We start from the raw sequence: 27389 nt of genomic DNA on the forward strand, positions 1-27389 counted from the left end.
TCCTGTGCATGAATGTATATATGTGTATACATCATACATATACAGGGTCACACGTACAACCCGCACCGTAGCACAGCGGACACACGTCGGCGCTGCTCACCCCCGCCCCTCTCCATAGAGAAACATGGGGCACGGTGCTGTATTCTGAGAAACGATAGGACGTGTCCTATCTTTTCATGGGGTACGTTACAGTACGGGGTCACACTTGTGCGCTCTCGTACAGCGATATGCGCCCATTGCCGTCTATGGGGGACGTATATATAGGTGTGATCCTTGCAGGTTTTATGTCCTTTTGCAGTTCAGTGCAATTCGTTTTGATAGAGCGAAGCTACAATCCCCCCCCCCCCCCGACACAACCGGTGGAGAGACGCAGCGGCGCTTCAACCATGGGAAAGTCCTCTGCTATTTCCATGACCTTTGTGATTGATGAATCAGCATCAGGTTTTCCATTAAGCAAAGAGACGAAACGACAATAAAATGATATAAAACAGCGAAAATATTTATTTATTATCCTACAAATTGGACAAATCCGTCACAACACAAGACGACTATTTACACCTCCATCCTATGGGGATCTCACCTCTAGCTGAATGCAGACAAAAATAAAGGTTCATACACAAAGGATGATGGGAAATACCAAAAATCCATGCGGCCTCCTGGGGGCTTATCCTGAAAAGACGTCTTCACACAGATCCGTCATCTCCGCCCCGCGCCGGCCGCTACACCGCGAGCTCATTCCGTATCCACATGATTGCAGATCGATCCGAAAAAAGCCCTGCTGAGAGCTCCGAGGCGTCCTGTACCTCGCGCCTCAACACCGCAATGTGTACGAGCGGGTATAATGGCTGCCGTATTGTAAATGCAGATGGACGGGGTGTAAAAAAAACTATATAAAATATAGACAAGGATAAAAATTTCAGTCTTCTTTTAGGATTTGGAGTATCGCCTCTTCACCGAGTCCCTATAGAAGTGGAAGATTTTTTGGGCTGAGTTCTGGGCGGCTGCTATACACTGCTGGAGCTGCGGAGAGAAGAGACAGCGGTGAGGAGAGAACGCCGGCTCCACCGCGCCAAGACACATTATTAAACCCCCCGGCTCCCTGCACCCTCCCCCGGCTCCCCGCACCCTCCTCCGCTCCGCTCCCCCATCACTTTATGAACTGCCAGAGGGAGACGCGGCTATTTGTTCAATTTTAATGATTCTCTTAACATCGTTTTATTAAATTGTCTCTGACTCCGTGAGGAAAGGAAGGAAACAGAATATAAGACCAGAGGACGCGGCTCCTGCCCAAAATAATAGGAATTAAATAAACCATCTAACTAGTGATCCCTATATATAATCCCTCCTAAGATTGGGTAAATCCCTCCTCCCTCCCATTGTAGGGTCACATAATGGAGCTATGAGGTGACCCCACTAATAGTCATGGGGCTTTCCCGCCCTCTGTAATGTATGTAATGGGGTAATATGATGTATAGTTCCCCCTCCTCTCCTGTAGGGTAACAAGGGGCAGCTCGCCCTCCTCTCCCGTAGGGTAACAAGGGGCAGCTCCCCCTCCTCTCCCGTAGGGTAACAAGGGGCAGCTCCCCCTCCTCTCCCGTAGGGTAACAAGGGGCAGCTCCCCCTCCTCTCCCGTAGGGTAACAAGGGGCAGCTCCCCCTCCTCTCCCGTAGGGTAACAAGGGGCAGCTCCCCCTCCTCTCCCGTAGGGTAACAAGGGGCAGCTCGCCCTCCTCTCCCGTAGGGTAACAAGGGGCAGCTCGCCCTCCTCTCCTGTAGGGTAACAAGGGGCAGCTCCCCCTCCTCTCCTGTAGGGTAACAAGGGGCAGCTCCCCCTCCTCTCCTGTAGGGTAACAAGGGGTAGCTCCCCCTCCTCTCCTGTAGGGTAACAAGGGGCAGCTCGCCCTCCTCTCCTGTAGGGTAACAAGGGGCAGCTCCCCCTCCTCTCCTGTAGGGTAACAAGGGGCAGCTCCCCCTCCTCTCCTGTAGGGTAACAAGGGGCAGCTCCCCCTCCTCTCCTGTAGGGTAACAAAAGGCGGCTCCCCCTCCTCTCCTGTAGGGTAACAAGGGGCGGCTCCCCCTCCTCTCCTGTAGGGTAACAAGGGGTAGCTCCCCCTCCTCTCCTGTAGGGTAACAAGGGGCAGCTCCCCCTCCTCTCCTGTAGGGTAACAAGGGGCAGCTCCCCCTCCTCTCCTGTAGGGTAACAAGGGGCAGCTCCCCCTCCTCTCCTGTAGGGTAACAAGGGGCAGCTCCCCCTCCTCTCCTGTAGGGTAACAAGGGGCAGCTCCCCCTCCTCTCCTGTAGGGTAACAAGGGGCAGCTCCCCCTCCTCTCCTGTAGGGTAACAAGGGGCAGCTCGCCCTCCTCTCCTGTAGGGTAACAAGGGGCAGCTCGCCCTCCTCTCCTGTAGGGTAACAAGGGGCAGCTCCCCCTCCTCTCCTGTAGGGTAACAAGGGGCAGCTCCCCCTCCTCTCCTGTAGGGTAATAAGGGGCAGCTCCCCCTCCTCTCCTGTAGGGTAATAAGGGGCAGCTCCCCCTCCTCTCCTGTAGGGTAATAAGGGGCAGCTCGCCCTCCTCTCCTGTAGGGTAACAAGGGGCAGCTCCCCCTCCTCTCCCGTAGGGTAACAAGGGGCAGCTCGCCCTCCTCTCCTGTAGGGTAACAAGGGGCAGCTCCCCCTCCTCTCCTGTAGGGTAACAAGGGGCAGCTCCCCCTCCTCTCCTGTAGGGTAACAAGGGGCAGCTCCCCCTCCTCTCCTGTAGGGTAACAAGGGGCAGCTCCCCCTCCTCTCCTGTAGGGTAACAAGGGGCAGCTCGCCCTCCTCTCCTGTAGGGTAACAAGGGGCAGCTCGCCCTCCTCTCCTGTAGGGTAACAAGGGGCAGCTCCCCCTCCTCTCCTGTAGGGTAACAAGGGGCAGCTCGCCCTCCTCTCCTGTAGGGTAACAAGGGGCAGCTCGCCCTCCTCTCCTGTAGGGTAACAAGGGGCAGCTCGCCCTCCTCTCCTGTAGGGTAACAAGGGGCAGCTCGCCCTCCTCTCCTGTAGGGTAACAAGGGGCAGCTCGCCCTCCTCTCCTGTAGGGTAACAAGGGGCAGCTCGCCCTCCTCTCCTGTAGGGTAAGAAGGGGCAGCTCGCCCTCCTCTCCTGTAGGGTAACAAGGGGCAGCTCGCCCTCCTCTCCTGTAGGGTAACAAGGGGCAGCTCGCCCTCCTCTCCTGTAGGGTAACACAGCTATTACACCGATGTCCCTCTGTATACGGGGTAATATGATAAACCTAAAGACACAAACATTCTTTGTAAAATAGGGTAAAAAGATACAAGTCCCGTCCCTTCTATTAAAGGGCAACAAAGGACAGCAGAGACGCAGGTGCCCTCCGTATACGGGGTAATACAATATACATAAAGAATCTACCCCCTACCTATGACTGGGAGGAGTTACAGATGCCCCTCCCACTATGGGGTAACATTGGGCAGTGATGGTAGACGGCCGCCCCAGCACAGGGTGACATTGGAGCTGCGAGCGCGGTATCATCAGTATTCACCAGAGAGAAGCCATCAGACAAGATCTGCTCCTCTCCCGCTGCCAGAGATTTATACAGGAGCGCCCGTCAGAAATAATCGCTCTCCCACCACCCGGGACCCGAATATCTGCAGAGGTGACCGGAATGGAATCTCCACAATTTCCGGCATCGCTGGAGCTCAACCCGAAGCACAAAATCTACAAAAACAGGAGCGATGAGCAGAGCCGGGCGCACGAAGTCAGTACAATGTATAGTAGAGAGGAAGGGGCAGTGCTGCAGGAGGAGGCTGAGCAGGTGTGTAGTAATGGGGTGACGGGTGAGCTGAGCAGGTGTGTAGTATTGGGGTGACGGGTGAGCTGAGCAGGTGTGTAGTATTGGGGTGACGGGTGAGCTGAGCAGGTGTGTAGTAATGGGGTGACGGGTGAGCTGAGCAGGTGTGTAGTATTGGGGTGACGGGTGAGTTGAGCAGGTGTGTAGTATTGGGGTGACGGGTGAGCTGCGCAGGTGTGTAGTAATGGGGTGACGAGTGAGCTGCGCAGGTGTGTAGTAATGGGGTGACGGGTGAGCTGAGCAGGTGTGTAGTATTGGGGTGACGGGTGAGCTGAGCAGGTGTGTAGTATTGGGGTGACGGGTGAGCTGAGCAGGTGTGTAGTATTGGGGTGACGGGTGAGCTGAGCAGGTGTGTAGTATTGGGGTGACGGGTGAGCTGAGCAGGTGTGTAGTATTGGGGTGACGGGTGAGCTGAGCAGGTGTGTAGTAATGGGGTGACGGGTGAGCTGAGCAGGTGTGTAGTATTGGGGTGACGGGTGAGTTGAGCAGGTGTGTAGTATTGGGGTGACGGGTGAGCTGCGCAGGTGTGTAGTAATGGGGTGACGAGTGAGCTGCGCAGGTGTGTAGTAATGGGGTGACGGGTGAGCTGAGCAGGTGTGTAGTATTGGGGTGACGGGTGAGCTGAGCAGGTGTGTAGTATTGGGGTGACGGGTGAGCTGAGCAGGTGTGTAGTATTGGGGTGACGGGTGAGCTGAGCAGGTGTGTAGTATTGGGGTGACGGGTGAGCTGAGCAGGTGTGTAGTATTGGGGTGACGGGTGAGCTGAGCAGGTGTGTAGTAATGGGGTGACGAGTGAGCTGCGCAGGTGTGTAGTAATGGGGTGACGGGTGAGCTGAGCAGGTGTGTAGTATTGGGGTGACGGGTGAGCTGAGCAGGTGTGTAGTATTGGGGCGACGGGTGAGCTGAGCAGGTGTGTAGTATTGGGGTGACGGGTGAGCTGCGCAGGTGTGTAGTATTGGGGTGACGGGTGAGCTGCGCAGGTGTGTAGTATTGGGGTGACGGGTGAGCTGAGCAGGTGTGTAGTATTGGGGTGACGGGTGAGCTGAGCAGGTGTGTAGTATTGGGGTGACGGGTGAGCTGAGCAGGTGTGTAGTATTGGGGTGACGGGTGAGCTGAGCAGGTGTGTAGTAATGGGGTGACGGGTGAGCTGAGCAGGTGTGTAGTAATGGGGTGACGGGTGAGCTGAGCAGGTGTGTAGTATTGGGGTGACGGGTGAGCTGAGCAGGTGTGTAGTATTGGGGTGACGGGTGAGCTGAGCAGGTGTGTAGTATTGGGGTGACGGGTGAGCTGCGCAGGTGTGTAGTATTGGGGTGACGGGTGAGCTGCGCAGGTGTGTAGTATTGGGGTGACGGGTGAGCTGCGCAGGTGTGTAGTATTGGGGTGACGGGTGAGCTGCGCAGGTGTGTAGTATTGAGGTGACGGGTGAGCTAAACAGGTGTGTAGTAATGGGGTGACGGGTGAGCTGAGCAGGTGTGTAGTATTGGGGTGACGGGTGAGCTGCGCAGGTGTGTAATATTGGGGTGACGGGTGAGCTGCGCAGGCGTGTAGTATTGGGCTGACGGGTGAGCTGAGCAGGCGTGTAGTATTGGGGTGACGGGTGAGCTGAGCAGGTGTGCAGTATTGGGGTGACGGGTGAGCTGAGCAGGTGTGTAGTATTGGGGTGACGGGTGAGCTGAGCAGGTGTGTAGTATTGGGGTGACGGGTGAGCTGAGCCGTGCACTCTTCACCACCGCTACAGGTTCGAAGTACATATGTGTATTCCTAATAGACCATCACAATTTGGTGCATTTTTCCTTGAGATTTCTAGAATTCCACTGTTATTCCTCCTGGAAATTAATCAGTACATTGACAACTGGGTGTTACCATTTGTCTTGGGTGTGTCTATACACACTACAGTAACAAGTTATCACTACCAACAGTGTGGGAACCCAGTCATTATTGTATTCATTTCCAGGAAGAATAACAGAGGAACAACACAATGCAGCTCTGCTCCTCCTGCTCTATAACATGCTGTCTGCAGATAGGACACTATGTACAATCTGCTCAGCTCCTCCTACTCAATAACATGCTGCCTGCAGATAGGACACTATGCACAATCTGCTCAGCTCCTCCTGCTCGATAACATGCTGCCTGCAGATAGGACACTATGCACAATCTGCTCAGCTCCTCCTGCTCTATAACATGCTGCCTGCAGATAGGACACTATGCACAATCTGCTCAGCTCCTCCTGCTCTATTACATGCTGCCTGCAGATAGGACACTATGCACAATCTGCTCAGCTCCTCCTGCTCTATAACATGCTGCCTGCAGATAGGACACTATGTACAATCTGCTCAGCTCCTCCTGCTCTATAACATGCTGCCTGCAGAGAGGACACTATGTACAATCTGCTCAGCTCCTCCTGCTCTATAACATGCTGCCAGTGCTGGTTTCCTGTGATGGTATTGGTGCCTCAGCTGTGAGGTGCGGGTGACGAGAGCCATGATTGGACTGTATAACCAGATAAGGGGCCGGGGGCGTCCTGCCACTTCCCCGTCTCGCTGTGCAGACACTCGGCCATTGAGCTCACATTAGAGAAAAGTGGCGAATTTGTACGGTAAGATGAAGCGCGGAGCTGGCAGAAGGAAGATCCGTGCGCAGCCTGAGAATGACGAGCGACACAGACGGACCAGTCAATTACCCCGAGATGATTGTGATGATCCGCCGGCCACCTGGAGGGGACTAGTGCCTGCAGGCGAGGGAATGGACTGCTCAGAGGAAGCCGGAATATGAGTGTGCGGGCAGAGGGCCAGACCCAACACCAGGAACGCTATTCTCACCCAAAGACGCCACAGGGGCGCAGTCTTTGCCCCTTTCGCCCCCCCCCCCAGCTCCAGAGGGGCGCAGTCACTGCCCCTCACCCCCCCCCCCAGCTCCAGAGGGGCGCAGTCACTGCCCCTCACCCCCCCCCCCCCCCAGCTCCAGAGGGGCGCAGTCTCTGCTCCTCACCCCCCCCCCCAAGCTCCAGAGGGGCGCAGTCTCTGCCCCTCACCCCCCCCCCCCCAAGCTCCAGAGGGGCGCAGTCTCTGGGCCTAGAAGTCTATTACACTAGTCGTCTGCTCTGTCTCGGAGGTGTCTCCATGCGTCTTATGTGTTTCAGTATCTGCATTAATTAATTAAGGAGTGAAGTTCTCCGCATCGCGGCTCCAGTCCTGGAGGTGTCGTCATTGCACTTGTTTTCCAGCCTGGAAGCAGCGGAGGTTGCGGTGTCCGCCCTGCAGCCCCCGTCCATTGGTCAGTACCGCGAGCGCGCCAGCCCGTCATCAGTCACTGGGCCTGGACGCCGCTCAAGTGTCCAAAATGATTGATATTAGCATAATGCAGCATCAGGGGCCTCAGTGCAGAACATGCAGTAATGCAGACACCAGCACATCACTGCAGGCTCAGCCCCGTGCACAGCCGCAGCCTCCTACAGCCCACCCTCAGCCAGAACATTAAACATTGGGGGACCCCCACCGGCCCCTCAGACCCAGCCAGGCATAGACAAAGGTCTTCTGCACCAAAACACTGGTTACGAAGAAGTTCCGCAGCAGCTGCGGAGCATAAAAATACAGAGCAGCGTCAAAACTTTTCTTTCAAGACAGTGACAAGGGAATTGAATATTTCACGGACACGGCAGAGAAGTTCTTAAAATAAAGAGGTTCTGCAGCGCCGGTGTGTGACACCGACAGGGTAAGCTATTGCTACTGAGAATTGCATTGTGGGCATGTCCTCACACTGCTGTGCTCTGAGCCCTGTGCAATGAACTGCTTAACGGTCCCTCTCCTGCTCTCACCAGCGGCTGTAATATTCAACCAACAGTCTCCTACAGCAGAGAAGCGGCAGAGAAGTTTAACGCAGAGAGCACAGCAGTGTTAGGATCCACCTCCACTGCACTTTCCACAGTCCTCCTATCAATATACACAAAGCTGTGACATCTGAACTAGCACCTGACGTTATCTGCGGTTTCGCATGACCAGCTGTGAACGCCACTATATGGGGGGGGGGGGGGGGGACTTGGGACTCATGGCGCCTGCGCTTCTCTATGGAGAGGGGAGGGGTGAGCATCCTCCTTCCTCCTCTCCCAGCCTATGGCCTCGTCCGGATGAGTCCTAGGGGTGATATTTTGGACTATGGTCAATATAGTAAGGGTTAGGGTGGAATCATATCCGACCAATAAACTGCAGCCTAAAACCGGCGGCACATGGTCAATCCGTAAAATTTTTTTATTTTTTTTTTCTAAATCAAGATCCCAGTGTAGACCCTGCTGTTCCCTACATGATATATCCCTATGATACAAAGTCCAGGCCTACGCACTGTGGTCGGTCCGAGAAATCCGGGCTGAGGCTCCACAATCCACAATCTACAGACAGGACTGGTAGAGACTGATACTTACCTCTGCCGGGGAGTATGCGCCGCGTGAGGAAATCGTTAGGACCTTCTTCTCACTACTTTCAATGGCGAACGTCAAAACCGCGCGGCTTTCCTAGTAAAACAACGTAACGCGGAATTAGTCGTGTGACAATTTGCTAGTCACACCTCAGATATTGAAGGACTTACCTTCTGGTCTTTGGTATTTGGATCAATAATAAGTTGTCCGTCATCGTCCAGAGCGCAGGTGACGCCACAGAACATGGCGTTCATGGGGAGCCCGGCGTCCATCATGGCCATACAGGCTGCATTAAGGAAGCAGGAAAGGATCTAGGGGCGGGGGGGGGGGGGGGAGTTAAGGCTTTTTACATCAGCTCCGAATTTTTCTAAACCTATCCCAATAATGGCTGTTCTGGGGCTAATCAGGTCCGTTTTGCGGTGGTACCATGTTAAGATGAGGATATAAAGGCTTTATCCATGGAATATATTCACTGCTGAGGGACATTATTAACTCACCCCTCCTTGGTTGGACCTGGATTTCCTAAACAGAGGGACCGGGAAGCAGCGGCTTTACACTCTGACAACGGGTCAGCGCCGTCTTAAGAGTCAGAATGTCTCTTCACCATCTGACGGGAGCTGGATTCATGCTGCTGTTCTGAAGACATCCAGCCCCCTCAGTCACACTCAGTACACCCTGCTGTGACTGAGGGGGCTGGATCTCTTCAGAACAGGCCTGGTCACGTGATCCAACAAATACACGCCTAATTTATCAAAGTAGTCAAAAAGAAAAGTGGTTTATTGGCTATAACAAATCACCACACATTTTGCTGTGCGTCAAATGAATGCAGCACTTTGGGGGTCCGGTGTATTCACGAGGGATGACTGACAAACTGCAAAGATGGTCGAGTTGAGGCTGTGTAGAAATCTCCTCATGAGTTCACCAAACTCCCAACTACGAGTCCTGCGTTTTCGTTTTTAGTGCTTCCAGACGGTACAATATTTTTAGGGCCTACTACTAGTACAGGCCTGTGGGACCTCAGTGAAGTCCCCCCCCCCCACTCCTTGTTCAAATCAAACAAAATTGGTGTCAAACGTTTGTGCTACGTTTGCGCAGTAGAAATTTTTGTTTGTGCCGCTATCGTTTTTAAGATATTAATAAAAGTTTACAGAGGTCCTTAGAGGTCAACCAGCCCCGCCCCCCACATTGCCCAAACCAAACCGGTGCTGAACAATTCTGCCACGTTTGTGCTGGTTTGTGCCACTCAAACTTTTGCTGGTGCTGCTTTTGTTTTGAGTAAATGAACAAAAAATTAAAGGTCAAAAGTTCAACCAGCCCCCCCACATTAACAGAATCAAACAAAACTGGTGTCAAACGTCAGTGCTACATTTGTGCTGGTTTGTGCCGCTATAATTTTTAAGGTATGTTCAGGTGTTTAGGATGAACTGGTAAAAAATAAACCTAGTGACACTTCCCTGGTTTGGTCACTTCACTCAGGTGCCTGTGGGTGATATATATATATATAATCCTCCTGTTCAGATGATAAACACTGACCAAGTTGGAGAAGCCGCCATCACATCACTGAATCTTGTAGGTAAGTTTTCGTGTTATGATCTCGCTTCTCCGCCTACTCTACTATCTACACAGAAATCCCAATATCTGGCCGGCGAGAACCTGCAAGGAGAGAGCGATCGTCTTATCGTAACCCTGAGGCGTCGGCTCCCAAGAGCTTTTTCTGGAGATCTTTAGAAATTCACTTTCAAGAAGTTCAGCCCCGATTCTTCTCAAAGACGTAGACAAGAAGATGAGACGCGGATCCTATTTTAAGCCGCAGACGTCCCCGGTGCAGGAGAACGTGACATCTTAATTCCAGGTCTACCTGCGCGCCTCTAATTAACCTGCTAATTTCTGCCAATTTAACGGAGTAAATGACGGCGGCTTCTACTGCCAGAGCCCATTACTGGAGAGCGCATCTCCAGGCACCACCGGGCCACCAGGGACTTTCCTACAGAGTCAGAACTTAAGGGGATGTTCACACGTTCAGGTTTTCAGATGCAGTTTTTGAAGCCAAAAGCAGGTGTGGATCACAATGGGTGAGAAGAGATCACTGAGAGAAGCTGCTCCTCCTCTATTTCACTATACTCCTGGTTTGGACATCAAAAACTGCATCAGAAAAACTGAATGTGTGTCCGCACCCTAAAAAAGTTATGATAACACTCGATTTTATACCCTATCGGGAAATGAAGCGTCCGGCGAGCACTTATCCCTTTAAACTACCAGTCCCTCAAAAATCTGCTTCTAAAATCATGTCCAGATGAGCTGAGAAGAGTTACTTTTTGCCTGAGATGAGTCACTTCGAGAGGCACTTCAGACGGCACGCTATCTTCAGTCCAGTGACACCCAGCAATCGCTGGGATGTAATTTTAAAGATAAGAATCTCGTCTTTCAGATGGCATCAGGCTTTTGGCTCTGTCATCTACAGAACTAACAATAGAGCCAGTTAAACGTTGGTAGAACATGAACGTGTTCTGTGCTCGGTTCCCACCCTGGGGGTACCACGCATTCAGAGAGACGGAGGGATGAGCGCTGCCGACCCCTCCCTTCCCCATAGCGCGGCATGGTGCCAGGCCGTAAACACAAGAAAAGATAGAGCGAACACAGTCCTTCACATGTTTGTGTGAAAGTGACCAAATACAATGCAGCAACTATGTCTTTGACTCCCTTTATCTTTGAGGTCAGTAGCTCACAGAACCACAAGCCTGATTCAATCTGAAAGATGAGATTCTAAGTACTGAAGAGCCAAAGAGATGGAGATCGGAAGTAATGCTTCCCCCTCCAGCCTCTAAAAGGGACTCATCTCTGGCAAAAAGTGACTCTTTTCTACTCGTTTAACTTTGGAAGAGATTTTTTTTTTTTAATAAATAAACAGTTGAGATTTCACATAAAGGAGGGAATTCATCCCCGACCTGAGGAGCTGCTAGTTTAATGGTGTAAAAACTAGAGACAGTTTCCCTTTAACTCTGTGATAGTTATAGGAACTCATTAAAGGGGAAGTATTTAAGGAGGAAATAGAGGAAACCATTACATCCACCCACAGCACCCGCCTGCTCCGCTTGGCCCCCCGTTACCTTTCCCAGTGGCTTCAGACTGGAAGGAGGCAATTTCCTAATATATTACCCCGTACCCCTCCGCACTGCAAGCAATTTCCCATCATTTCCACGAGCGGGGATTATGTGGCTAATCTACCGCCGCCCTGATTGGGCGACATCTCCATCTATACAGAATGTAATCTCCATGTTCCTCCGCTATCGGGCTGAGCCGACTGGTTCTGCACAAAGCCCAAAGATAAAGACGAGATAAGACAAGAAAGCGACGGGCAACAGGAAGAAATCCGTGTACCCATAGCCCAAAACATAAAAGGAATAAAACATTTGCGGGAAAACACTGAGAGGCGGCTGATAAGTAATTGAAAGGACTGCGGGGAGGCTCATTAGGGATGTGTGTGAAGAATGTGCCCCCTAGTGGTCAGAAGAGGCTATTACATATACTATAGTGGTGGAAGGATACGGAGCCCCCGTCATTGATGACCTGAAGTACGATGGTGATGGAGGTCCGGGGGTGCAGGGTGCCCAGGATGACGGATTCGCAGGTCTCCCGGATCAACTGCTCATGGTTCTTATCTTGTATGGCTGATCGGGAAAGAAAAGATAAAGATATGAGGCAGAGACGCCTCCATCACAGCGCTAAAGGAGCTGTCCCTTAAAGGACATCTACCACCAGGATGAAGGATTGTAAACCAAGTACACTTACATGCTGGTGAATCCACCTTCTGGCAGGATTGTCTTTTCTTGTAGCTTCTTATACCTTTGTCCTTAAGAAATATAGGTTTTAAAAATTATGCAAATGAGCCTGAGGGGCTCCGTTGACATATTTTGCATTATTTTGCATACTTTTCAAAACACACCAGTATGTCAGTGCACTTGGTTTACAACCCTTCATCCTGATGGTAGATATCCTTTAACAAGAGGGGTTTATTGTACCCCAAATGAATAGAGCAGCTGGAGGCACATGCTCACGGCTTCTCTATTCACCTCTATCGCGCTGACGTGAATCAATGCAGAATGTACACACCACATGCAGGTCCACTAGTTTGGGGGCCAACAGACCCCCATTATCTTCATCCACTCAGATCCCACCGCTGTGATCCCCAATATGGATGTGGATATTGGGTAACTTGTTGTGACTGGACAACCCCTTGAATTTCTCTCTGAGAGTTCGAATACTTTACTCTTTCTCAAACCGATATCTGATTGGGAGACAACTGGCCAATCAGGAACCCTCTTTCCTAAATCTGCTCTTCTTCATCTTGATCCGGGCGATGTCCGTCGCTAGTCTGCAGGGTTATGCATAATTAGCAGCCCGGAACATCTTGTCCCTACTCTCCGTGCTACTAATTATAAATTTCTTTACTAAGCGATCAGGGAGTGTCAAGACTACCGACGGACATCGACCGGATCAAAATGAAGAAGAGCGGAGGTGAGTATTTCTGGGTGTTTTTGTGTTTTTTCAGTGGTTGATTTTCCTTAAGGAAGAATTCCATTTTTTTACTGAAAAACTACTGTAAAACACACAAGAATTTTAGGTAAGTGAACTCTGCACTGCATGCTGGCTGGATTTCATGGACCGAACACTGTGCCATGGACAGGACTCCAAGCATCATATATATATATATGATGCAAGGAGTCCCGGCTTCCCACAGGACAAGAGCAATAATCATGAGGACAATTCAGAGCTGTTGTCCTGGGGTTATGCCGGGGTTTGGCCTTGCAGCATATAGAAGGCCCCATGCACACGTTCACATGGTGGCAGCTGTGAGTTAGCAGCCAAAACGGCATTGCATGCGGGTACGGTGAGGACACTTTTGACTCTCGGAAACATGTCGGGGTTAAGCGGCCGCGCCGCAATAGCGTGGGCAGTTCGTATTCCTGCCCAGATTATAGTGTGGCCCCTCGGCTTCCCTATTTAGAGGGGAGGGGTGAGTGGCTCCTTCTCCAGCCGGCTGCACTGTCATGCTGAGGGTTTGGTCCCTGGCACAGTGTTCAATCCATCAAATCCAACCACCACATGGTCTGAAATTCAAGGACCAAGCACATTCATGTGTGTTATACTCAATCCACATACAAAAACCTGCAATCAAGGTACTCACCCGGTAACCCGACCTTTGGCCTCACCATCACCTCTATGGTGGCCTTGTCATGCATCTCCCTGCTGACTTTAATCTCTGCTGGGCCGTACACTCCGGCCAGTACTGACGTGTCTCCTGCAGGAACAAGAAGAAGCAAAATTGTGACCACAGTCTTCTGTATGTCTTCACTGTCACACGTCCCATAATGCTGGGACCTGTAGTACCTCACTAGTGGGATAATCACAGGGGCAGCCCCCCAGAAGGGACTTCATTGAGTTTCACCATTGATTGCTCTGTGATATCCTAACATATGAACATAATTAACACAGGAGAGGTGACTTGTTTGACCTATATACTGTATGTGTTTAGATTCACTCAGAGATTTTCTGACTTTTTCTGATACTTTTTACTGATCACCTATTTTTAGCGCGGATGATCAGTATCAGATTTGCAGGGATCCGACACCATGGCACGTCATTACTCTACAGGCTAATGAGAACACAGGCATTTGCCACGAGACCTGTCTGCAATGTTGGCTGCTTTACAGTAAATTCTTATCAGGGGCCCCCTGCATCATCAGGGCCCCCCTACATCTTCAGGGCCCCCCTACATTGCTTGTCCCACCGATTCATAGAAAAGTACTGAAAAAAACTGTCTGTGGAAATAGTTATGGGTGACCTATCCCTGGTACAGCTGATCATCGGTGTTGGGTCAGAGATTTCTACTTCTTCAGTTCATACTAGGGACACCATGATTATTGGGCACATGACGAGGCCGCGGTGCAGTCCTGTTCCTATAAAAGGGGCTGAGCTGCAATACCAATCACTGCCACTGTCCTACGTACGGCTCTAAGATTTGCAAACTGTAAAAAGCCTGGATCGTGGGAAAAATTCTGTATGGAAATGGATGTGAGGCTCCAACCCCAAGGAAGTGGAGAGAATCCACAGCATGATCTGGCAGGGGATCCCTAGGGAACTCACAGGTTCTGCAGATTTGGACCCTGACAGGAGCCGCTGTACATGAGAACCAATACTAAGGGATTTAGTTGCCATTGGAGCAGAATCAATGTGTATTTCACCAGTAATGAGCAGAGAACATGCTGCACACATAGGACTGTGCAATACGCCACAGCAACCAATCAGCCTCCCGCTTTTATGTTTTCAACTCTTCTGCAAAAGTGAAAGCGGGAATGTGATTGGCAGCTGGAGGACACGCCTCCTCTGCGCCCCGCACCGGTGTATATTACTGGCTATTACCCTGCACGAAGGTCGCGGAGCCATCGGGCCGGCTCAGGAGGCTGTGCTCACACCCGATCTCCCTCAGGCCAGGCTCTTCTGCCACCTCCATCATCCTCCAAAACAGCACGTGCGGGCAACTTCCACTTCCGGGGGCCTTCACTCCCCGGGGCTGCCCCAAGTACTGCCGGATAGAACAGTGTCCGGGCGGTGACTGTAATTCCGTGTTATTCTATTAGCAGGTAAAGTGCCGGGATGTTTGCGGAGACCAAATGTGAGCGCGGGACCTCAGGCACGGGCCGGGGGCCTGACATGTAAGCAGGCGGGAGCCGGGGCAGTCCGAGGAAAGATGGCGGCGCTGAGGACGTTGTTGAGGATACGGGCTGCGGCTCGATGGAGAGTGACCGGGGGGAGACAGGTGAGGAGACCACTGCATGCATGGAGGTGGTGCCTGATAGGACATGTCATGTATATAGGAGGTGGGCTATGACAGGTGTGTGTATAGGAGGTGGTGATCTACTACATATAGGACCTTCATATACTGTGTGTACACCAGGTGTGTATAGGAGGTGGCCATATACTATATATAGGGCTGTTGTATACCAGGTGTGTATAGGAGGTAGTGATATACTATATATAGGACCTTCATATACTGTGTGTACACCAGGTGTGTATAGGAGGTGGCCATATACTATATATAGGACCTTCATATACTGTGTGTACACCAGGTGTGTATAGGAGGTGGCCATATACTATATATAGGGCTGTTGTATACCAGGTGTGTATAGGAGGTAGTGATATACTATATATAGGGCCGTCATATACTGTGTGTACACCAGGTGTGTATAGGAGGTGGCCATATACTATATATAGGACCTTCATATACTGTGTGTACACCAGGTGTGTATAGGAGGTGGCCATATACTATATATAGGACCTTCATATACTGTGTGTACAACAGGTGTGTATAGGAGGTGGCCATATACTATATATAGGACCTTCATATACTGTGTGTACACCAGGTGTGTATAGGAGGTGGCCATATACTATATATAGGGCTGTTGTATACCAGGTGTGTATAGGAGGTAGTGATATACTATATATAGGGCCGTCATATACTGTGTGTACACCAGGTGTGTATAGGAGGTGGCCATATACTATATATAGGACCTTCATATACTGTGTGTACACCAGGTGTGTATAGGAGGTGGCCATATACTATATATAGGACCTTCATATACTGTGTGTACACCAGGTGTGTATAGGAGGTGGCCATATACTATATATAGGGCTGTTGTATACCAGGTGTGTATAGGAGGTAGTGATATACTATATATAGGGCCGTCATATACTGTGTGTACACCAGGTGTGTATAGGAGGTGGCCATATACTATATATAGGACCTTCATATACTGTGTGTACACCAGGTGTGTATAGGAGGTGGCCATATACTATATATAGGACCTTCATATACTGTGTGTACAACAGGTGTGTATAGGAGGTGGCCATATACTATATATAGGACCTTCATATACTGTGTGTACACCAGGTGTGTATAGGAGGTGGCCATATACTATATATAGGGCTGTTGTATACCAGGTGTGTATAGGAGGTAGTGATATACTATATATAGGGCCGTCATATACTGTGTGTACACCAGGTGTGTATAGGAGGTGGCCATATACTATATATAGGACCTTCATATACTGTGTGTACACCAGGTGTGTATAGGAGGTGGCCATATACTATATATAGGACCTTCATATACTGTGTGTACACCAGGTGTATATAGGAGGTGGCCATATACTATATATAGGACCTTCATATACTGTGTGTACACCAGGTGTATATAGGAGGTGGCCATATACTATATATAGGACCTTCATATACTGTGTGTACACCAGGTGTGTATAGGAGGTGGCCATATACTATATATAGGACCTTCATATACTGTGTGTACAACAGGTGTGTATAGGAGGTGGCCATATACTATATATAGGGCTGTTGTATACCAGGTGTGTATAGGAGGTAGTGATATACTGTATATAGGACCTTCATATACTGTGTGTACACCAGGTGTGTATAGGAGGTGGCCATATACTATATATAGGGCTGTTGTATACCAGGTGTGTATAGAAGTAGTGATATACTGTATATAGGACCGTCATATGCTGTGTGTATAGGAGATATACTACATATAGGACCTTCATATACTGTGTGTATACACCTGTGATTTGTATAGTGAGGGCAGAGGGGGTCCTATACATGAGAAGACTGTATATGCTTCACTATACATAGATATAATCTTGCTATATATTCCATCAGAACCAGCGAGGAGTCGCACATGTGCAGGTAAAGTTCTGGCCATGGTCCATGATGAGCCTCATCTGCCATCCAGGGGTCCCCTTCACATCGTAGGATCCAGTACACACAGGATAAGTGCAGCGGATATATAAGTACATTGCACAGACAAGATTATACAGTTATACATCACAATACAAGGGCCTCTAGTACCTGAGTATCATAGAAAGTTACTAGATATACTACAAGGTCCAAGAGCTAAGGGGAGACCCCACCAGTGTGTCCGGCTGCCTCAGGGGCTGCCATATACAATCACTTTCTCTAATATTAATCTTCATTCATTTTCAGATTGTCAGGGGCCTGACTTTTGGACCCCCACCAATCTGGAGAAGAGGGGTCCCCTTTTTTTATTGATTGGATGAGGTCTCTGCTGCTCCATTTAATCCTCTCTGCAATATCCCCCCCCCCCCCCCACTAATGAACGGAGGGGCAGGGCACATGCTCAACCTACCACTCCATCCATTAGGAAGAATGGGAGCTGCTCTCCTCTGGAATTCTGGGGTCAGTTCCTGTGATAGGTGGGCATCAGATTATTATCCCCCTTCCCTGCTGATACAAAATAACAAGTAAACTCGCTGAAACCCCTTTAAGACAATTGATAGATTCATCCCCTGCAGTTTACAATGTACTGACCCATAAAAATAGGGTCACTGCTCACTGTAGGGAAGGGGGGGGTCCCAGTGACCAATCATGGCTCCTAACTTTGGAGGGTTGATGGATTTCCACAGGATAAGTTGTGTAATAATTGGAGTAATGGCCATGCACTGGTGGAGATGGTGCAGGGCTCCGCTATCTTGGTTATGGCTGAGCATGAGCACCATGAGCCCTCCTGCACAGGATCGTCTGCAGCTCGATCCCATGGACAGGGCACCTTGTACAGAAGGGGAGTCCTTGCATTATTCCAAAATATGATGCAAGGACTTCTCTCCTGCCATCTGGGTTGCAGCGACGTCAATATATTAACTGTTACAGTGCTGCAGTCTGGTCTTACATTATACCGGAATATGATGCAAGGACTCCCCTTCTGTACAAGTTGCCCTGTCCATGGGATCGGGCCAGGCTCCGTGCAGGATCATGTGCAGGAGGCCTTACTCCTTGTATGAGGAGCACTTATGTATTACTGTTATTATGATTGCTGGGGGTCCCTGCGCTTTGGCCGCCAGTGATCACACATTTCATCCCTACTGTTTGGATATATTTGATAAGTTTTTCCAAAAATATAGGTGCAGCTTGGGCAGAGATCACACTTGTGTAAGGGGTTTCTCTTCCATAGCGGTAAAAAGAGTTGGCTGCTGCGCTATTTTGTTCTGCTATTGAATAACGTAAAGGGGAACGGCCGCAGGTGTGAACTGAGCCTTACTGTTATTACATGAAGTTCTGTGGTGAAAGCAGCACCTTGGCCCAAACACTATACGGTGCACGGCGCTGTCTGCTTCACAGTTTTGGTGCCACTGGATTTGTGAGGGTGCTGGGTGTCACAGGGTGGATGTTGATGACCTGATGGGATGGGGTGGGTCTGTTTATAAGTCTGGGGCTCTATATATTACATAGATATTGGACTAGCAGGTCCTGGTAATGGGCCAGTGCCAGGACGGTATCTGCAGGTGATTAGGTGCTGGTCTGTGGCTGCCGGTGACAGGGTGACATTGTGTACATGCAGCTGCCGCTCTCCCAATCACTAGAAGGTCAGAGCCGGTAGCAGGAGGCTCGCTGCAGATCTCCGTCCTGATTGGCCGCTCGCTGGGAGGTGTGAGGACAGGAATTTCCTGATCCACAACCCCATACACCCCCCCCCCCCCCCCTCCTCCTCCTCCTCCTCCTCCTCCTCCTCCTCCTCCTCCTCCTCCTCCTCCTCCTCCTTCTCCTCTTTGGCTGTGGACACAGTTACATGCGCCTGGATACATAGTCACAGATAATGACACAATGTACACAATGTACAGTATATGGTCCCTTGTACCCGCAGAGCGTCGCTCCCAACCATCCACTGTGCAGAATATTGCAGCATTATAGTACATGGAGAAATGCCATCACTATATGACAGGAGTGGGGGGGGGGGGGGGTAACATTTTATCTGGAGGACAGCGCCCCCAGGAGGTCATACAGGGATCAGTTTTGTTCTTTTGATAGAGAGTTAATCAGTGTAAAATATCTAAAAGATGGGAACACTGTACAGTCCTGAAGATAGGACTTATTGTATGAACGACATTTATCGAGAGAAAATCCGGATGACTGAGGACTAGGACTGTCATGTATTTCATGTCCTATTCTCCCCCTGCCATGCACATAATATTATCACTTACCTGTATGTCTCTCTGTGACAGGGGACCCGCTCCAGCAGCGACTTCACATCCCTGGATGAGAAGCCGCAGTTCCCCGGAGCCTCCGCCGTGTTTGTGGACTCGCTAGAGTTCATCCAGCCCAATGTCATCTCCGGGATCCCCATCTACAGGGTGATGGACCGTCAGGGGCAGATTATCAACCCCAGTGAAGACCCAAACGTAAGTCCCAAATGTTTAGTTTCTCCAGTGATTTCTGCTAGTCTCTACAGGTCGAAAAGTTTTCCCCCTGGTCTTAAATGGTTTTTCCCACGAAGACAATCCACGGGATAGCGCCTAACTTGCTAATCAATGGGGGTCTCAGTGCGTGAGAATGAGGGACCTGACCGTCCCCTCGCCGCTCCTCAGACTAATGGAGCAGACGGCCGCGCATGACCGTTTTTCTCCATTAATCTCTGTGCAGCTGATGGAGATCTGGTGAGCGCTGTGCTCGGCAATCTTTGTCAGCTCCATAGAGATTAATGAAGCAGGACAGTGCCATGCACGAAGTATGCATGGCACCGCGGCCATCTGCTCTATCTCCGGGGGTCTCAGCGCTGAGGTCCTGGATCCTATCCGCACTTGTCACTAAGAAGGTCATTTTAGCTTGTGACGGGTTCATGGACTATGCCTTTGTCAGGATTCTGAATCCTTCTGAATCGTACTTGATAAAACTTTATTGCACATTATCTGGCACCCTGCCAGCAGCATGTGTTGAGTCCTGGATGAGTAGCTGCTGCAGCCTGTGTCTCGGTCTCCTCTCCTCCCTGTCATGTGCATTGAGCCGGGAGGAGAGGGAAGGGGATGGTGTGGAGAAAAGAGAGAATGCATGAAGAAACAGGGGCGCAAGCAGGGTGTAGCTGGACTCTCCACATGCTCCTGGCAGGGAACCATGTAATGTGAAATAAAGTAGTGGCTACAGATTAATTCTTTTTCCTCTTTGCTTTGTTGCAGATCCCTAAGGAGACAGTCCTGAAGTTTTACCACACAATGACGCTACTCAACACCATGGATAGGATCCTGTACGAGTCTCAGAGGCAGGTAGGGGGATCCTTGTCTCACTTTGACTGAACCCCCCCCCCCCCCTTCTTTGGTTGTTGCAGACTCTATATAAACCTACTTCAGATTCATAACCAATCATTACTTCTCTATCGTAGGGGAGAATCTCCTTCTATATGACAAACTATGGAGAGGAGGGGACGCACGTGGGCAGCGCCGCCGCCCTGAAAGACACAGATCTTGTATTCGGGCAGTACCGCGAGGCAGGTGAGACGATATGTATAATGTGATTATACAATATATTCATACTTAAAGGGGTTGTTCAGATGTTAATAAATGGCTGCCTTCTACCAAAAATAGCACCACGCCTGATCATGGTTTGTATTGCAATGCAGCTGGATAGAGATGAATGGAGCTGAGTTGCAATACCCCACCCAACCTACAGTCAGGGGAGGCGCTGTTTTTTGGATGAAAGCAGCCATGTTTTTCCTTCTCTGGACAACCCCTTTAATCTGTCCTCGTGTTGTGCTGGTTTCCCCTCTAGGCGTCCTGATGTACAGGGGTTATCCTCTCGATCTGTTCATGTCGCAGTGTTACGGTAACGCCTCAGATCCTGGCAAAGGAAGACAAATGCCGGTCCATTATGGCTCCAGAGATCTGAACTTTGTGACTATTTCTTCTCCGCTGGCAACACAGATCCCACAAGGTACAGGGCACGGGGACCACGCAGAGGACACGGGGTGTTATGCAGGTCACTTTCTGGTCCCCAGGGTCAGGAGGTGACATACAGGGACCTGCAAGGTCCATCACACCACATTAAGGCTTATTATTATGATCTTCTTGCGCTGTATCAGTGACGCATCATTGTTTCCCATATCCGCTCCGCCATCTTGCCGCCTTCAGCTGTGGGCGCGGCCTACGCCATGAAACGGGAAAACGCTGACCGCGCCGTCATCTGCTATTTCGGTGAAGGGGCTGCTAGTGAAGGAGATGCACACGCCGCTTTCAACTTTTCCGCCACGCTGGAGTGTCCCGTGCTGTTCTTCTGCAGGAACAACGGATACGCCATATCCACCCCGACCTCCGAGCAGTACCGCGGGGACGGCATTGGTGAGTGTGAACCTGTCCGGGGTTAGGACCTTACAAAACTGCAGCAAGTGCTATGTATTGTACCTGGAGATCTGTGTAGTTATACCTTTTTGTGAATGTTGTTAGTAGCAGGAGGACTGTGAAAAATGCACTACTATTCCAGGATTGTAGTGTCTATAAGTGCACTGAGTGCATGTCCTCACACTCCTGTGCTCTCTGCAGTCAGTTTTGGGTATTAGCCCTGGAGATCTGTGTAGTCATACCTACGTATGTGTGTATTAGTAGCAGCAGGACTGTGAAAAATTCATTACTATTCCAGGATTGTAGCTTCTATAAGTGCACTGAGGGCATGTCCTCACACTCCTGTGCTTTCTGCAGCCAGTGTTGGGTATTGGCCCTGCAGATCTGTGCAGTCATACCTATGTGTGTGTGTTAGTAACAGCAGGACGGTGCAACATATATTCCAGGGTTGCACATTCTGTAAGTGAACTCAGGGCCTCTCCTCACACTGCTGTGCTCTTATCTCTCTGCACAGAGAGTGAGTAAAAAGCTGTAGCAGGTTTTTAGTTAAATACATTATATAATCTTTGGTTTGTTGCTATCTTAGTGAGAAAACACGCATGCCTGGCCAAGAGCTGAGCATGCATGTGTATAGATCTGTATCCTCATAAGGATATTCTTAATTTCATACTATAAAATGTGATAACGAAGACCATTGCAAACCTTGTCTTGTCCTCTCAGCGGCTCGAGGTCCGGGTTATGGCATCATGTCGATCCGTGTAGATGGTAACGACGTCTTTGCGGTGTACAACGCCACCAAGGAGGCGAGAAGAAGAGCCGTGGCGGAGAACCAGCCCTTCCTCATAGAAGCCATGACGTACAGGTAATGTATGAGACGTATGGGGGGTGGGGGGGTCCTCCATGCAGTACACAACGCTGAATACGTCTCTCCGATTCCTGAAGGATCGGACACCACAGCACCAGCGACGACAGCTCCGCCTACCGCTCCGTAGACGAGGTCAACTACTGGGACAAGCAGGACCATCCCATCTCGCGGCTCCGCCATTACATGATGCACAAAGGCTGGTGGGATGACGAGCAGGAGAAGATATGGAGGAAGAAGTCGCGCAAAATGGTGAGGCCTGTGTAACGCGCAGCACTGTATCCCAGCTAACAATTCCATTTAAAGGGGGTGTCCGGAGGTTGAAAAACATGGCTGCTGTCTTCCATAAACAGCGCCACGTCTGCCCATGGTGTGTGCAAATCTGCTCCATGCATCTCTATGCAGCTGAGCTCCAATATCACACACTACCCATGGTCAGGGGCGCCATTGTTTTGGGAAGACGGCAGCCGTTTTTTTTTTTTTTTTTTTCAGCCTCCTGACCTCTTTGTATGTAGAGTCTGCTGCTCGTTTTGCAGAAGTATAACTTTAAATCAATATGCAAATGAGTAAGTCCCCTGCAGAGGTAAGTGCTCAGTCCATCAAAAATGACAGTTTGATCAGATCCCACGGACCAAGCGCAGCGCAGTGGATGGGATTCATTACATCATAGTGACAGCTTCACAGTGCAGCACTATTGTTCGTCCGGGAGTCCTTGCATCATAAATTACAATGATTAAAGGATTCCCATCCACTGCACTGTGCTTGGGATCTGACCATCAAACGGGATCCTATTCCACAGACTGAGCGCGGTCTTGTGCAGGGGGCCTTAGTTTGTACGCCTGGGGCATTGCCCCTCTTCTGCCACCTTAGACTTGCCAATTTCAAGTCTTCCCCTGTTTGATGACAAACGTGTAAATCTTGTGCAAGTGCAGTAAGCCCAGAGCCAGGTAGATAAGCCAGGGCATATAGGGTAAGTGCCTGTGCAAGATTTAAGAGCGAAGGAGCGTGACCAAGCTGGGTGGCCGTAGCCAAAGCAGCATCCCAGATGCTAACGAGGGATAACGAGGCCCAGATTCTTTATAATAAAGCTGGTGACATCACTTCAAAGAGAACATGTCAGTTAAACGAATCCACACTAACTAAACATATCTTTTAAAGCTGCTATTATAGAGCGGTACAATTATCCCTATATTGTTCCTCCCCATGCTTGTCATGTTCCCCAGTCAGTTTGTAAAGTTGATCTATGCAAATGACTCTATGGGAGTCTCGTCATCGTTTTTACTCTAAACTGAGTCTGGTAAATTCCTGCTACCCTCTCCTCTCCACTCTCTCCTCTCCACTCCTCCCTCTCCTCTCCACTCCTCCCTCTCCTCTCCACTCCTCCCGCTCCGCTCCTCCCTCTCCTCTCCGCTCCGCCCCTCCCTCTCCGCTCCTCCCTCTCCTCTCCGCTCCTCCCTCTCCTCTCCGCTCCTCCCTCTCCTCTCCGCTCCTCCCTCTCCTCTCCGCTCCTCCCTCTCCTCTCCGCTCCTCCCTCTCCTCTCCGCTCCTCCCTTTCCTCTTCTCTCCGCTCCTCCCTCTCCTCTTCTCTCCGCTCCTCCCTCTCCTCTTCTCTCCGCTCCTCCCTCTCCTCTCCACTCCTCCCTCTCCTCTCCACTCCTCCCGCTCCGCTCCTCCCTCTCCTCTCCGCTCCGCCCCTCCCTCTCCGCTCCTCCCTCTCCTCTCCGCTCCTCCCTCTCCTCTCCGCTCCTCCCTCTCCTCTCCGCTCCTCCCTCTCCTCTCCGCTCCTCCCTCTCCTCTCCGCTCCTCCCTCTCCTCTCCGCTCCTCCCTCTCCTCTCCGCTCCTCCCTCTCCTCTCCGCTCCTCCCTCTCCTCTCCGCTCCTCCCTCTCCTCTCCGCTCCTCCCTCTCCTCTTCTCTCCGCTCCTCCCTCTCCTCTTCTCTCCGCTCCTCCCTCTCCTCTTCTCTCCGCTCCTCCCTCTCCTCTTCTCTCCGCTCCTCCCTCTCCTCTTCTCTCCGCTCCTCCCTCTCCTCTTCTCTCCGCTCCTCCCTCTCCTCTTCTCTCCGCTCCTCCCTCTCCTCTTCTCTCCGCTCCTCCCTCTCCTCTTCTCTCCGCTCCTCCCTCTCCTCTCCTCTCCGCTCCTCCCTCTCCTCTCCTCTCCGCTCCTCCCTCTCCTCTCCTCTCCGCTCCTCCCTCTCCTCTCCTCTCCGCTCCTCCCTCTCCTCTCCTCTCCGCTCCTCCCTCTCCTCTCCTCTCCTCTCCTCTCCTCTCCGCTCCTCCCTCTCCTCTCCTCTCCGCTCCTCCCTCTCCTCTCCTCTCCGCTCCTCCCTCTCCTCTCCTCTCCGCTCCTCCCTCTCCTCTCCTCTCCTCTCCGCTCCTCCCTCTCCTCTCCTCTCCGCTCCTCCCTCTCCTCTCCGCTCCTCCCTCTCCTCTCCTCTCCGCTCCTCCCTCTCCTCTCCTCTCCGCTCCTCCCTCTCCTCTCCTCTCCGCTCCTCCCTCTCCTCTCCTCTCCGCTCCTCCCTCTCCTCTCCTCTCCGCTCCTCCCTCTCCTCTTCTCTCCGCTCCTCCCTCTCCTCTCCTCTCCGCTCCTCCCTCTCCTCTCCTCTCCGCTCCTCCCTCTCCTCTCCTCTCCTCTCCGCTCCTCCCTCTCCTCTCCTCTCCGCTCCTCCCTCTCCTCTCCTCTCCGCTCCTCCCTCTCCTCTCCTCTCCTCTCCGCTCCTCCCTCTCCTCTCCTCTCCGCTCCTCCCTCTCCTCTCCGCTCCTCCCTCTCCGCTCCTCCCTCTCCTCTCCTTTCCGCTCCTCCCTCTCCTCTCCTCTCCGCTCCTCCCTCTCCTCTCCGCTCCTCCCTCTCCTCTCCTCTCCGCTCCTCCCTCTCCTCTCCTCTCCTCCCTCTCCCCTCCGGAATAAGGGAGACACTGGCTGTGTGTGACTCGATAATTGGTGAGGGAGGGTGAAAGAGGAGCTGATTTCTCTTCAGCGAGTCACACACAGCCAGCGCTCTCATTCCTCAGGTTTAGGGGAATAAGGAGGTGACTGGAGTTGATGTTGATGGGAAAGCTCACCCCTTCATCAGGAGATGGATGTGCGGCTTAGCTGGAACAACGTGAATATGTATAGATTGTACAGTTGGACATGTTTGGGGATGAACAATATAGGGATAGTGCTACTGCTGTTTAGATGTTTAGGTCAGTTTAACTGACAGGTTCCCTCTTACACCCTGTATGGAATAGCAGCGTACAATGATGCCTCCGCCACACATTGTTGTGCACATCAGGTCCTTCCTGGCGTTCGTGCTAAACGTACAAATCGCGGTGTGAACACAGCCTGAACTTTGTATCTAGAAAGGCAATAAGATTTTCTGCGCAAAAGTTTCCAGAGTCTTATGTTAAAGGGCACCTACCACCACAAATCTACCTATAAAGGTAGATCGGGTGGTAGGTGGGCTATCCTCATGTCCTATTGATCCTTTTAAGGGCTAATCCTCACGTCCACACACGGGTCCGATAACTTTTATTATCTTTATATTCAAATTTTCTTATGCGGCTACTGGGGCCCTCCTACTCACCATCTTCGGCGCGCAGCTACTTGTCCGGCGATTCTGCAGTCCGCGCATGCCTGTTCAGCTCCGGCTTCGGAGCAGTGACCGCGCAGGCGCGGTTCTGCGCATGCGCAGACTGCAGAATCGCCGGACAAGCGAAGATGGTCAGTAGGAGGAGAAAAGAGGCTACCGGGGCGTGGAGTAGCTGCCTCGTGTAACCTCAGATGCGGCTACTCCACGCTCCAGTAGCCGCATAAGGAAATTTGAATATAAAGATAATAAAAGTTATCGAAATTGTGTGTGGACGTGAGGATTAGCCCTTTTAAAGAGCTATCCTCACGTCCTATTGATCCACCTACCACCCGATCTACCTTTTATAGGTAGATTCGTGGTGGTAGGTTCCCTTTTAAATTAATGTAGATTCTTTGAGCGGCGCTGAGAATCGGGTCGGAGGTCGAGGCTTTGAATGTTCTTAATCTGTTAGAAGTTCAGAGAAAATGAAATGCGGAGCCCCTGCTGGCGCAAGCGATCGGCGCAGGTGGTGTTCAGCTCCACGTAATGACAGGTGACTCTGCTCGGTTATGAGAACCAATAGGAGCCTCTTTTAAAGGGGTTAAACCAGGTGACGGATTCCATAAGAGAAGAGTGAGTGGTGCGGAGTGACGGGGTTATAACCGGCGTCTGCTTCTCTCCGCAGGTAATGGAAGCCTTCGAGCAGGCGGAACGCAAGCCCAAGCCCAACATCGAACACATGTTCTCCGACGTCTACTCTGAGATGCCGCCACATCTGAGGAAGCAGGAGGAGTCTCTGAGGAAACATCTAAAGGTTTACGGGGAGCACTACCCCCTGGACAACTACGAACACTAAGACGCGGCTGAGATCCGCTGTTACCCGAGGATTCCTGTTACACACTCCGGAGGGGGCTCCTCCTCCTCACGGCCGCTCATTCCGCCTTTTTATTTTTATGGATTACATTTCTGATTTCGGGGTAAGGGGGGGCTGTAAATAATGGGGGCGTTTTAAAGCAAAGGGAAGATGTGGAAGGAGGGGACGTCCTGAGCGCGGTACAGGTGCCGTAATGTAACTTATTCTATAGGAGACACTAACTACAGGTGGAGGAGATTGTGACATTGACCTGAATAAATGTCTCGATGATTTCGGGCAGACGCTTGTCTTTGGGTGCGTTCTTGGGTACGTATGGGTGCGCCTCGTTACTGGAGACTTTTCGGTGCTTTCACACTGCCAGTATGTGTCCAGGTATTACAGGAGCAATTAACCCAAACTTAAGGTATGGTAGACCCTCGGGGTGTGTTCACACGTGGCGTTTTGGTTTCATTAGAACGCACGCGGTTTTTTAAAATGTAACCCAGCGTTTGACTGATTTCGAAAGCGGTTTTCTTAATTGCTGTGAAAATGTTTACACGGCTGCAACGAAGAAAATCGCTTTCAAAGCGGCCACATGTTTGGTAACCTTTGAAAACGCACGCATTCTGACGCAACCGAAACCCCACATGTGAACGCACCCTCAGTCTGCACTCACACGTGGCGTTCACATTGCGT

General features: G+C 51.0%; 2 protein-coding genes across 2 annotated transcripts; one reads left to right on the forward strand and one right to left on the reverse strand.

Annotated features, from left to right (window-relative positions):
- Positions 1-624: 624 nt before the first annotated feature.
- EXOSC5 (exosome component 5) lies at positions 625-14906 on the reverse strand. The gene is made up of 6 exons (XM_072125837.1): positions 14668-14906; positions 13433-13546; positions 11794-11915; positions 8418-8558; positions 8254-8343; positions 625-1020 (listed from the first exon to the last, which is right to left on the reverse strand). Exons 1-6 carry the CDS (start codon positions 14759-14761, stop codon positions 928-930), a joined length of 654 nt encoding a protein of 217 aa, XP_071981938.1. The 5' UTR covers positions 14762-14906; the 3' UTR covers positions 625-927.
- Positions 14898-27000, forward strand: BCKDHA (branched chain keto acid dehydrogenase E1 subunit alpha). Its single transcript, XM_072125836.1, has 9 exons — positions 14898-15064; positions 19329-19505; positions 20277-20363; positions 20480-20588; positions 20866-21027; positions 21225-21431; positions 22152-22293; positions 22374-22545; positions 26526-27000. Exons 1-9 carry the CDS (start codon positions 14996-14998, stop codon positions 26694-26696), a joined length of 1296 nt encoding a protein of 431 aa, XP_071981937.1. The 5' UTR covers positions 14898-14995; the 3' UTR covers positions 26697-27000.
- The last annotated feature ends 389 nt before the right edge of the window (positions 27001-27389 follow it).

Source organism: Engystomops pustulosus, chromosome 9 (assembly GCF_040894005.1).
Source record: "Engystomops pustulosus chromosome 9, aEngPut4.maternal, whole genome shotgun sequence".
In the NCBI taxonomy this organism is placed as follows: Eukaryota; Metazoa; Chordata; class Amphibia; order Anura; family Leptodactylidae; genus Engystomops; species Engystomops pustulosus.